Source organism: Tursiops truncatus, chromosome 2 (genome assembly GCF_011762595.2).
Source record: "Tursiops truncatus isolate mTurTru1 chromosome 2, mTurTru1.mat.Y, whole genome shotgun sequence".
Classification (NCBI taxonomy): domain Eukaryota; kingdom Metazoa; phylum Chordata; class Mammalia; order Artiodactyla; family Delphinidae; genus Tursiops; species Tursiops truncatus.
Genome location: NC_047035.1, coordinates 65,735,858 through 65,748,709, shown reverse-complemented (window position 1 = coordinate 65,748,709; position 12,852 = coordinate 65,735,858). Strand labels below are relative to the sequence as shown.

The 12,852-nt window shown below is 40.7% G+C and overlaps 1 protein-coding gene across 1 annotated transcript in view; it reads left to right on the top strand.

Moving 5' to 3' along the window:
- AKAP6 (A-kinase anchoring protein 6) overlaps window positions 1-12,852 on the top strand; it is a 578,687-nt gene that overhangs the window by 558,183 nt on the left and 7,652 nt on the right. The window contains exon 18 of the mRNA XM_033851195.2: window positions 8,817-12,238. Within this exon, the coding sequence (XP_033707086.1) occupies window positions 8,817-12,197 (3,381 nt within the window). The 3' untranslated portion in view covers window positions 12,198-12,238. The remainder of the gene's footprint in view (window positions 1-8,816; window positions 12,239-12,852) is intronic.

Below are 12,852 nucleotides of genomic sequence, written 5' to 3'. Positions count from 1 at the left end.
GGTAGAATGTAGAAAATGCCACCATTTTACTACGGTTGGGTTTTTTACAACTTTATTGAGTTTATTTTTCTTTTGTACTTCATTTTATTGGTTTCAGTTCTACACAGTACTGAAGAGGTCAGATAAAGAAATTCCTTTTATTTAAAAATCTCTTCCCAAGTTGTTGTTTTTTTAAATTCATTTTTAAATAATCCTAAATGTAGATACTTTCTTGCAACTCTGGGGAAAATTTTCTGGAAAACAGAAGAGTGACTAAAAACAGAAAAATAAGCCAATTTCCCTATTCAGTCTGTTCTGAATACAATAAAATTTCAATGTTTGCACATAAAGCAATATTTAAGATAAAATAATTTATTTTCCAGTGGAAGTAGATTATTTTTCTAGTTATAATACTTTTAATGAAACATTCAGAGTTGGGTGGCAAAACAACTTTTTCCTACAGTGTATGCTTAACGAATAATGATTTATACAATAATTAATTTGTTGAAAAAATAGCTTGATGCAAGAAATTCATCTTTGCCACCTAGCTTTAATATAACAACACTGAGGTTACTACACCTAAGAGTTATTTAGACATTTTGACAGTAATTAAATTTATTTAATTTATTGGCACAAACATGTTGCCTTTTAGTCAAAATAGTACTGTGACACTGAAGTTACAGAAAGGGCAGAAAGAAGTGCTTATAATTTGTGTTTCCTTCTTTCTTCTATGGAATTCCTCCTTACAGCCTCACAATCACCCTGTTTATAGAACCTTAAATTTCTTGGCAACCTGTTCTTCACACAAAAAAAATCAAACTTAAAAAGTATTAAATAGGGGCTTCCCTGGTGGCGCAGTGGTTGAGAGTCCGCCTGCCAAAGCAGGGGACACAGGTTCGTGCCCCGGTCCGGGAAGATCCCACATGCCGTGGAGTGGTGGGGCCTGTGAGCCATGGCTACTGAGCCTGCGCATACGGAGCCTGTGCTCCGCAATGGGAGGGGCCGCAACAGTGAGAGGCCCGTGTACCGAAAAAACAAAAAAAGAAGTATTAAATAGGATTTTTTTGTTTTCAAATGGATACAGAGTCAGGATGGGTTACTGTGTCTGAAGTTGAGGGAAGAGATGTTAGAACAACTGAAGAGTTTCCTGTACATTCTGTGGCCTCCACGGTTTCTCCACTTGTGCTCTCCTTCCACGATGGTGCTAGAAGGCAAGAAAGGCGGTGAATAGCACCTGGTAGGACCAGGCTCCCAATTTCAACCGTAGCTTTACTGTGGAACCTGGATTCCTTCAGGTTACTCTCAAGCACATCCTGTGCTCCTTTCCTCACCCACCAGCCTCTAGGACCTGCCTTTTCCAAGGCAACAAATGACTTTATTCTTGCTAATTCACTGGCTTTCCCTCACCTCCCATTCATCTTATCTTCTCTGCTTCTATAACACTCTTAACCACCTGCTACTTTGAAAGGATTCTTCTCTCAGTTCCCAGAATTTCATACCAGTCCTACTTGGATATTCTTCCTGTGTTTCTTTTGCTCGTTGCTCATCCTTCCCTTGAAGGTACCCACAAGGCTCTGTCCCATCTGCCTTTGCTTCTTACTCTTCCCTCTTCTTGCAGTGTCCCCCTCCTCCAACCCTTTCTCTGAATGCCTTTCTCCTCAATGTAGCCTATACCACCCTCAAAATAATAGACAATCAGGCCTCATGTGGCTAAACCTATGGTAGGAGAGTCTGTAGGGTGAAAAAAAGCCAAACAGAACTGTGGGACACACTATCATTTAACAGTCGGCTTGAGTGGATTTTACAAGGAGGCTTAGCATCAAGGTAATCAAAGGAGGAGAAAATATCAAGAAAAATGGAGTCAAATGCTGTGGAGGAATCAAGTAAAATAAGGGCAAAGGAGAATCAGTTGGACTGGGCTGTCAGAAGGTCACTGTTGACCCTGCCAGAGGGTTCAGCAAATGAGGGCTCTGGTAATCACACTCCTCTCTCCTCAAGAGGCTGTTGCATCGAAATGAGTGAAGTTGAACTAAGAGAAGTATTATACACAGGATGGTCTTCAGCATTTCTGGGAATGATGGGCATGCATTCAGACCAAACAAAGAAGCCTGTAATAAAAAATTATCTTTATTGATAATATATGTACAGTGATGTAAATGAGTTCAGAAATATCTGTTGTAATATTTTTGTAAGCAAGTTCCTCAACAGAGCGATGATGTCCTGTTATGTTTGATGATCTTACAGGTTCAGAAACAGTAGGACTGAGAACTACATTTGCTTGGGTTTTGGGGGGTTTTTTGTTTTTTTGGCTTTTTTTGAGGTGAAATTAACATAACATAAAATTAATCGTTTAAAGTGAGCAATTCAGTGGCATTTAGTACATTCACAATGTTACATAACCGTCACCCCTATCTAATTCCAAAACATTATCTAATTCCAAAACATTTTCATCTCCCCAAAAGGAAACCCTGCACCCATTAAGGAATCGCTCCCCATTCTCCCCTCCCACAAGTCTCTGGCAACCACCAATTTTTTTTTTTTTTTTTTTTTTTTGTGGTACGCGGGCCTCTCACTGTTGTGGCCTCTCCCTTTGCGGAGCACAGGCTCCGGACGCGCAGGCTCAGCGGCCATGGCTCACGGGCCCAGCCGCTCCGCGGCATCTTCCCAGACCGGGGCACGAACCCGCGTCCCCTGCATCGGCAGGTGGACTCTCAACCACTGCGCCACCAGGGAAGCCCTAGCAACCACCAATTTCGATTCTGTCTCTATGAATTTACCTAGTCTAGCTATTTTACATAAATGGAATTATACAACATATGGCTTTTGGTGTCTGACTTCTTTCACCTAGCATAATGTTTTTGAGGCTGCTCGCTCTTATAACTGAGCAGTAGCACCAGTTATACAGTCAAAAATTCTCCATGTGGTTTTGTCATGGCAAAAAAACCGCAGAACCTTTCCCCAGAGTTCTTCAACAATTCATGAGACCACAGACAAGTCTTTCTTTGCTCATTAAATAATTTTTTGAGAACCTGCTCCCTGCCAGGCATGGTTTTAGTTGCCAGGGCACTAGTGGAGACAGGACAGAGGAGCCCCTGCCCTCATAAAGTTTATAGCTGGGAGGAAAACCCCTGATTCTCAACACTGAACTCTCTTTCGTCCCTGGTTCCTGTTGAAAACTAAGGCAATTTTTGCTATTGTAAAACTTACTTTAAAACAACATCTAATGGATTTTTCATTTTCAGCTAATTCAGAAATATCTCTGGAGCCAAGACTAGGAAATATGTCCATGTCAGTACTCATTTTAGTGAGATTTGTGAGATGGCTTTGGGTTTTACTTGTCTGTTTTGAGTTTCTGATCAGCTCTGTTATTGAAAAAGAGCATTCACTAGAACAGTTTTTGATCATTAGTGTGAGACAGAATTTCAAAGCTTTTTCTGAGCTGAGACAAGTTACTTTAACATTATTGTCAATCTGATAGATAGTGAGCAGGATTTGATTGCTCTAATGTGTCAGTTGTGATAGAATTTCACAGACAATAGACCTGCCTTTTGAAAATAAAGATTATTTTCAGGAAATAGAAAGTCCTTGAGCTATGGGCCCTGCTGAGGGCTGGACAGGCTTCTTTTCTCATCTGGCTTTTCCTAAGGGGTAAGCCCAGTGAGGACATGCAAAGACAAACCCACACCCCATTTGTAGTGCAATGGGAGTGAGTTAGGGGCCTAACTGGTGTTGATTTCATTGGATTCCATGCATGTGGTTGCACTAAAGAGCTTAGTCAACAAACCACCAGTCTTAATGCAAACCTTGATAAGGTTATTTAACAGTCAGCTGCACTATCTTCCTCTCTCTTTACAGGCAGTATATGCTGATAGCTGCAGTCCTTGTACCACTACTGTGTGTCAGGCCCTTCCCATAGGTCTTTACAGACATCTTATCATTTAAAGCTCCCAACAGTCTCTAAGACAGACACAATGTGCTCTGATTATCTTGAATAGATAAATGGTGGAACTGAGGCACACAGATGTTAAATAACTCGTCCAGGATCATACCGCTAACCTGTGAATGGGGGGATATCCAGGATTCAAACCCAGATCTGTTTGCCCCAAATCCCAAAATGGTTGATAAACAGTGAACATTTTTGCTTTTTATCCTATTTCTCTTTTCATCTATATTTTTTTCTTGCTAACTCTGAATCTGTTCTCTGCCCAACAAGCGACAAAGTACTATAAACTCTGAATTCTCATAAAAGCTCTCTTTCTATTTATTAAGGACTAGCTCTTTCTTATGGTTGTTGATGTTGTTTTTAAAAAGTTTCTACCTCAGTCTAATTTAGGAAAATAATTATGCATCTAATGATCAGACACTTTGGTTTTTGCATTTGGAGGGGTGGGAAAATATTGCATCAAAAAAGCAGAATGAGTATATGAAGGGGTGGAATATCCCCTCATTTAAATGGATTCCCCGACCCTGATCTATATATTATTTTCTCCCTGTTTCCATCGCTGCCTCAGGCTTCCCTGTGTTCTGCCTTTTGCCCTAGGGTAAATATGCTTATCTTTATTCAATTACGGTTAATGCTGTTTATGTTTTTGTTATTTTTATTTATTGTATGTTTCTGTTGTATTCTACTTTTCCACAGATAAATCTTTCCTCCCAGGGCTTTGCAAGTGGTGTTGCTTAATAAATTCCTAGATCTAGAATAAACAGGGGAACACAGATTGCAAGACCTCCTAATGGTTTTGGCCATTCTGAGTACCAGAAGTTTGACTGGAACATTCAGTTCATCCTAGTCTTTTCGAGATACTTTAGTTTTTCAAAAGTTACAACTTTTTAAAGGAAATTAAAGGAATTCAGAGGTAGCTATATCAGAACTCTGTTGGGTTTTTGTTTTATAGAATGTCAGGTTCCTTCGTCTCCACTCTTTAGCTGATAATGTGTTTCTCATTGCTTATAAAAATCTACCATAACCTAAAATATTATGAAAATACTAGAAATGCAATCCTGGGATACCTAACTCAAAGTCATGCAAGTACAGAAGGAAATTAATTTAGATATGTATTACTTGCTGCAACTGGAATATTGGTTCTTTCATCATCATCATCATCATCATATTTCTCCAGCCACTTTTTAGTTACTTTCTCTGTATATATTACACTAATATAAATAACCTGCCTCCAAGAATAAAAAATAAAGTAACACCAATTAATTCCGCTTGGTCTTGAGCAGATCTGTAAAGATGTGTGTGTGTGTATATGTGTGCGTGTGCGTGTGCGTGTGTGTGTGTGTTTGTAATTCTTTATATAGAGCCCTTGGTTTAGGCCAAAATTCTGCACCAGTGAAACAAGTTTGTAAATGAAAGGACTTGGCACAAATGAATTTAATTCAGAATTATCTCTGGAAAGCCAGACTCTCTATTGGAACCTCGTGTACTACTCACCATCCTTTTGGCTTCACAAATATTCTTAGATTTTTTTCTAAATCCATGCTTGATTTATCACTTTATCAAAGAAAGGAACATTTGTGACTTTTTAAAAAGTACCAGACAATTCCTCTAGAGAAAAAACAACAACAAAAAATGCTTAACTAGCTTGAGGATTATTGGCTATTTTGGGCTATCATCAAAGAGAGCATTTGACCAAATAATTTTACAGCCAGTTAACATTACTCTGTACATGTCTTTTTTTTTTTCAAAGACAACTTTTTTCTTATATAAATATTGTAATATCCTTCCTCTTGGAAACTTTTCCTATTTTTTGCCCCCAAGGTATGTTTTATGTTTGAAGTTAAATCTTGAAGAAATGGAGATTTTATTGAAAATATTGACAGAATTTAATTCACGACAGAAAAAAAGTGAATGAGGGCAGAGTGAGTAGCACTTCTTTGATATGTAAAATTTAAAGTCTAAATTGAATGATTTTCTAATGGATCTTGTCAGATATTCCCCGCAGTTGACATAAAAATTTTTTGGAAGTTACAATAAATTTAAGAGATTTATAGGAAGAAAGAATTAAGAAGCGTAAAGGACGATATTACATACAAAAGTTTAAGCTTCTCCTATGGAAATTTTCCACTCTAACTACATTATTGAGCAAAAGATTTGTTCTTTTAGATGCTGCTGCAAGTTTTATACTTTTGTAGGCTTGCATTTGTAAAGCCATAAAGGCAGCATTTGGTCAGAAAATGACTGTCATGGAAGGCAAGTCCGAATTACAGGCATCACTTGGGCTAAGCTCCCAGCGCACATCCAGATGGCAAGGTTCCTGCAGCTAGTGTGAGCCCCCCGGTTTGGGACTCTCACAGAAAATCTGTGCTTCTAAATGTTAAAATCAACCAGAAAGTTACAGAGAGAACTCCTTTGAAAGACGAGTTCAATTATTTATTAGCATTCTCAGAGTACAGTGTCTCCAAGATAGTATTTGAAATTAATATACTATTTGATTAGACTGATTGTTTCTACAGCTGAAGATTTTAACATTCATTAGCTGTACTAACTGGTCATTAGTACTTCCTTTATCAGCAAGCAAAGAATAAACAGAAATTCTAATAAAAATTCATCACGGTGAACATACTCCATACCTAAGCGGGCGTGATGATGGCCAGTGTACTAGATTAACTGCTGTAACGTTGGCAGGGAAGATTCTGTTATAACATTTAAGAATATCCCTTAATTAATGTTTACTTTGTATCTGGACTCTTTTAAACTTAAGTAAGCTATACAGATAATCTCTTACATAACCAGTATAATAAAGTGCTAATGGTTATTTTATACTTAATGTGTTTGTGTGGTATCCTTCAACTATTAGTTTCAGGAAGGACTGAGGACTTCTTAGGAAAGTTCTGTGAATGTGCTGCTGGTAAAGCCTTTTTCCCACTCCTGAGGAAGAAAAGCATCATGGCCTGTTTTTCAACCAGACTGTTAAAATAATTCTGAATTGTAACGCAAATATGCTCACCTGTTAATACTGTGGGACACCTCTCTCTACCTACCATGTCATGAAACTCTTGTGGTTTTTATAATTTTTTAAAAATTATTTATTTTATTTATTTATTTTTGGCTGCGTTGGGTCTTTGTTGCTGTGCGCAGGCTTCCTCTAGTTGTGGTGAGTGGGGGCTACCCTTCGTTGTGGTGCGCGGGCTTCAGTAGTTGTGGCACACGGGCTCAGTAGTTGTGGCTCGCGGGCTCTAGAGCACAGGCTCAGTAGTTGTGGCACACGGGCTTAGTTGCTCCGCAGCATGTGGGATCTTCCCGGACCAGGGCTCAAACCCTTGTTCCCCACACCGGCAGGCAGATTCTCAACCACTGAGCCACAAGGGAAGCCCTCCCTTGTGATTTTAAGAGCAAATTGAAAGGAATGATGAGAAGGATTCTCCCTTCATGAATTAAGGCCACTCTAGAGCAATTCTCCGTATGCACTGAGAATTACAGCTGCTTTATACTGACTGCTTCCTCAGCCCTTCACAAGCGTTAGCCCATTTAGTACTCAGAATTATCTCCAAAGATAGATAATGCTCACCCCCTTGAAAAAGTGACATGAGGAGACTGCTGCTTGGAAATGTTGAGCAACTTGCCCGAGGCCATGCAGCTGGTTAGCAGCAGGTCAGCACTTCAGCCGCTCTGCATCGTTCTAGAATCCTGTTCATCCACCTGGTTACCCTGCATAAGTATAAGCTGAACCGCAGGGTTCTGTTTGAGTTTCTGTTTGTAGGTGAGCCTGTCAGGGCCTGCAGTACCTATATCACCTCTCTTGGCTCTAGCATGAATCCAGACAGCTGGCCAGCAAGTGAGGATGGTGGAGGAATACAGAGTCCAGGAGCCCATTCAGCTTCTATGTCCCAGAATGTGTCAAGCTCCACCAAGCAGGGTTAAAATCAAGAAGTCCAAGGAAAGATCAAGGTCCCATCTGTGCAGGCAGAGAGCAGCATAAGAGAATCTGGGCTACTTCATCCTTGGAGTCAGGAAGTCCTCAGATAGTTGCTATTGTAGGGCTGCAGGTGGGCTGGAGCGGGAGGTTAGTGCTTGTTAGAAATAAGGAGGCAATAGTGAGAGAAGTTAACAAGGCTCAAAGTGGAATCTCTGTCATAGAGAGGGACTGCGGAAGAGAGGGACTGAGAGAACTGTGATTAAGAAGCTGCCCTGCAGCAGTGGGGCCCGAGACGCAAGGTCCAGAAAGATGTAGGTACGGAAACCAGTCGGAGGTTGCTCATCTTGGGTCTGATTGGGAACAGAGCCAAATTCTGAAGAAGAAGAATGCTGAAAGGGAAGACAGTGGAAAAGATAGACACGTGAGAGCCTCTGGCCTGTGAATGGCTCTACAGGTAGATACAACTCTATTCTCTTTTCCCAGGCAGAAGCTGCTTCAAGTGGAGAATCCAGGAATAGAAGCAGGAGGGGGTTCACCATATGTGGCTGCAGATAGTACTCCATTATGAACTCCAGAACTGAGATAATATCAGAGTGAATATTCCCTAAAAGATGTCATAAGCTATACTCTTTTTACCTTTATTTACCTGACAGTTTTATCTTCACCCAATCCAAGGTTAAAAATGATAGAAGAATCAATGGGAAATGGCTAATTCCATATATTACAATTTGACTGTAATAATCTTACATTTTAATCTGTGCTATTGCCCTCAGTGAAAAATTACTATTGATAGAAAAGCATTTTTCAATAATTTTGGATGTTATTCCAGAAAGAAGTAGAGCTGATAATTATGCTATCTTTCAAATTCATGCTTGGGGCAAATTTCTTTCCTGACTCTTCCAAGAGATTTTGAATTGATAAAATTTTCATGCTTGTGTTCCCTAATTCTTCTTTTTTTTCACTTCTCCTACACAGGAGACTTTGAATGTGATTGATCCTGGCTTGATGGACCTAAATGGGACAAGTGAGGATGCCCTGGAATGGGATGAAACTGACATAAGTAACAAGTTAATTAGTTTGAATGAAGAATCGAATGACCTTGATCAAGAATCCCAACCTGTCTTGCCTTCCTTAAAGCTTGAAGAGACAGGTAGTGAGGACCCTGGTTATGAAGAAGAGGCAGGTGACCACGGGGCATCTCAGTGTGCATCGAGTATCACTGCCCCGTCCAGTCCACACATTTACCAAGTATACAGCCTCCACAATGTTGAGCTCTATGAAGACAACCACATCCCATTCCTGAAAAACAGTCCGACCTTCACTAGCATGACACAGTCTAGCGTTTTAACGAAGAGTCTCAGTAAAGACTCTTCATTTTCATCTGCCAAATCTTTGCCGGATCTTCTAGGGGCTTCCAATTCGGTGAAGCCCTGCCCGTGCCACGGAGGAGACATGAGTCAGAATTCAGGCAGTGAGAGTGGAATTGTCAGTGAAGGAGACACTGAAACCACTACCAACTCTGAAATGTGCTTGCACAATGTGGTGGATGGGTCCCCAAGTAACCCTGAAACTGAACATCTGGACCCACAAATGGGAGATGCAGTTAACGTGTTAAAGCAAAAGTTTAAAGATGAGGAGGAACAAATTAAGCTTCCAAATAGCTCTCAGTTATCCATTTCACCAGTCGGTTGTGTAAATGGAAAAGTTGGAGATTTAAACACTGTTACCAAACATACCCCTGATTGTTTGGGAGAAGAATTACAAGGAAAACATGATGTGTTTACATTTTATGATTACTCATACCTCCAAGGCTCAAAACTCAAGTTACCAATGATAATGAAACAGTCACAAAGTGAAAAAGCACATGTGGAGGATCCCCTGCTTCATGGTTTTTATTTTGATAAAAAATCCTGCAAATCTAAACATCAGGCTACAGAGTTACAACCAGATGCACCTCCCCATGAAAGGATTTTGGCAAGTGCATCTCATGAAATGGATCGCAATTCATATAAAAGTGGTGATGTAGAGAAGACCTTCAGTGGCATGCAGAATGCCAAACAGCTCTCCCTTTTATCTCATAGTTCCTCTATTGAGTCTCTTTCTCCAGGGGGTGATTTATTCGCATTGGGCATCTTTAAAAATGGCAGTGACAGCCTCCAGCGAAGCACTTCTTTAGAAAGTTGGTTGACATCCTATAAAAGCAATGAAGATCTTTTTAGCTGTCACAGCTCTGGGGACATAAGCGTGAGCAGTGGCTCAGTTGGTGAACTGAGTAAAAGAACATTAGATCTCCTGAATCGTTTGGAGAATATCCAGAGCCCTTCGGAGCAAAAGATAAAGCGAAGTGTTTCCGATATCACTCTTCAAAGCTGCTCCCAAAAGATGTCTTTTCCTGGCCAGCTGTCATTGGACATAGCATCTTCTATCAATGAAGACTCGCCAGCATCTCTTACAGAACTTAGCAGCAGTGATGAGCTCTCTCTTTGCTCAGAGGATATTGTGTTACACAAGAACAAGATCCCGGAATCAAATGCATCATTCAGGAAGCGCCTGCCTCGTTCAGTGGCCGATGAAAGTGATGTCAATGTCAGCATGATCGTGAATGTCTCTTGCACCTCTGCCTGCACTGATGATGAAGACGACAGTGACCTCCTCTCCAGCTCGACGCTCACCTTGACAGAAGAAGAACTGTGCATCAAAGATGAGGATGACGACTCCAGTATTGCAACAGATGATGAAATTTATGAAGAGTGCAACTTGATGTCAGGGCTGGACTATATAAAGAATGAGCTGCAGACCTGGATTAGACCGAAGTTTTCCTTGACAAGAGATAAGAGAAGGTGTAATCTCAGTGATGAAATAAAGGGCAGTAAGGATGTAAGTAGTAGTGAGATGAACAATTCCTCTGACACCCTGAACATTGAGGCCCTTCTAAATGGCTCCATAAAACATCTCTCCGAAAATAATGGAAATAGTAAGAATTTACCCCACACCTGTGAGTTAGGGACAAAGGGTGAAAATAAGAAAAATATTTTCGAAGTTAATAAAGATCCATATGTGGCAGACATGGAAAATGGCAATATTGAAACTATTCCAGAAAGGCAGAAGGACAAACTGAATGAGATTTCAAAGGAATCAGAAAACCTTGGTTCAACCGGGAAAAGGATTTCAGAGAGTGAGCAGTGTAAGTGCAGAGCACTTATGGATAGCTCAGATGATTCAAATATTGCTGGAAAGGAATTTGTTCCCCAGATGGTTAGACATGTTCCAAAGAAATGTCAAAATCACCACCATTTTGAAAATCAAAGTGCTGCTTCTACTCCCACTGAGAAGTCTTGTCCAGAACTGCCTTCAGAAACCAGTGTTATCAATAGACAGGACTCTGAGGTACTGAAATCTTCATCTAATGATGCACCAGATATGGCTGGAAAATCTGCTCGTTGCTGCCTAGCACTTGAACAAAGCGAAACAGAGGAAACCGTTTCTATCAGTGACAACGTTTCCTGTTGCAACTGTGACCCAGATGTTTTCCATCAGAAAGATGCCGAAGATTGTTCCGTACACGACTTTGTTAAGGAAATCATTGACATGGCTTCAACAGCCCTAAAATGTAAATCTCAACCTGAAAATGAGGCAGCTGCTCCTACTTCATTAACTCAAATCAAGGAGAAGGTGTTGGAACATTCCCACCGGCCCATCCAGCTGAGAAAGGGGGACTTTTATTCATACTTATCTCTCTCATCTCATGACAGTGATTGCGGGGAGGTCACCAATTACATAGAAGAGAAGAGCAACACTCCACTGCCACCGGACATGACTGACTCTGGCTCAGAAGACAAGGAAGACACCGAATGCTTCTTCGAGGCCTGTGTTGAGGAGGACCCTTCTGAATACCAGTCCTGTTTCTCCAGCGCTCTTCCAAATGAACCTGCAGTTCCCAGTGAAGCTCCAGTGCCACTGCAAGCAGCAGCAGGCTCTTCCAAGTTCAGTGATACTTCTCTCCTCGTCGATGATGCAGACGTGATGGCTCTTTCAGGTCCTCCCCCTCCAAAAAGAGGTGATGTAGGAAAGGAAGTGGATGGTTTACCCCAAGCTTCTAATGTCTATGGAGAAAGCTCAGAGTTAACTACTCCTTCAAGGCTGAGTGGTGAAAAGGAGAGTTCAGAAAGCTCAGGTGAGTCTGGAAGGCCAGAAGAACATGATGCTTCTTCAGCCCAATCTAGAGTTCCCGGATTCTCCTCGAAGGCAAAGCAGCCAAAAGACACGGCTGCATTGCATCCCAACCCCAAAACTTTAACCTGTGAAGAAAATCTTCTGAACCTTCATGAAGAACGACATAGAAATATGCATAGGTAGAATGTAACCCTCTCCAAGCATGAAAATCATCTCATTGAAAGGTGCGTATAGTCCTCATGTTTTTTTTATATATATATATGATATATTTTAACATATATTTAATATATACATACTTAAAATATGAATTTTAGTCAACAAAGCTATGATAGGAGAAAAGACTAGTCAGGATAGCTGTTCTTGGCAGATACTTACCTGAATAAGACATTTAGATGAAAGAAATACTCCCAACAATGCAAGTAACTATGAAGCAAAAGGGGAGAAAACAGTCACAATTGACATTTTTAGCAACATTACCTTTATTACATCATTATGGCAAGAAGAATAAAAAATTTGAGGAAGTAGTCAAATAATGTAGGGCCTCAAATTCTTCCATTAAGGGAGGAAAAAAGGTTCTGAAAATTGCAATTATACCCTCTGATCAGAATGCATGCACAGTGACAGTGCTCCCCGCTTCAGCTTCTGTGCACAGAGATGCCCGCTTCCTTCAGTGCCTGGAGATGAACAATGATTAGGTTAAAGGCTGCATCTCCTGATCTGAGCCTTCCTTTTACGCTTCTGTCTAATGTAACTATCATCACATTTGCTTCCCCGGTGGAAGGCTGTGCTGTCACAGCTCCTAATCATGACCAAGTCTGAGGATTCAAATAGGAGGGGA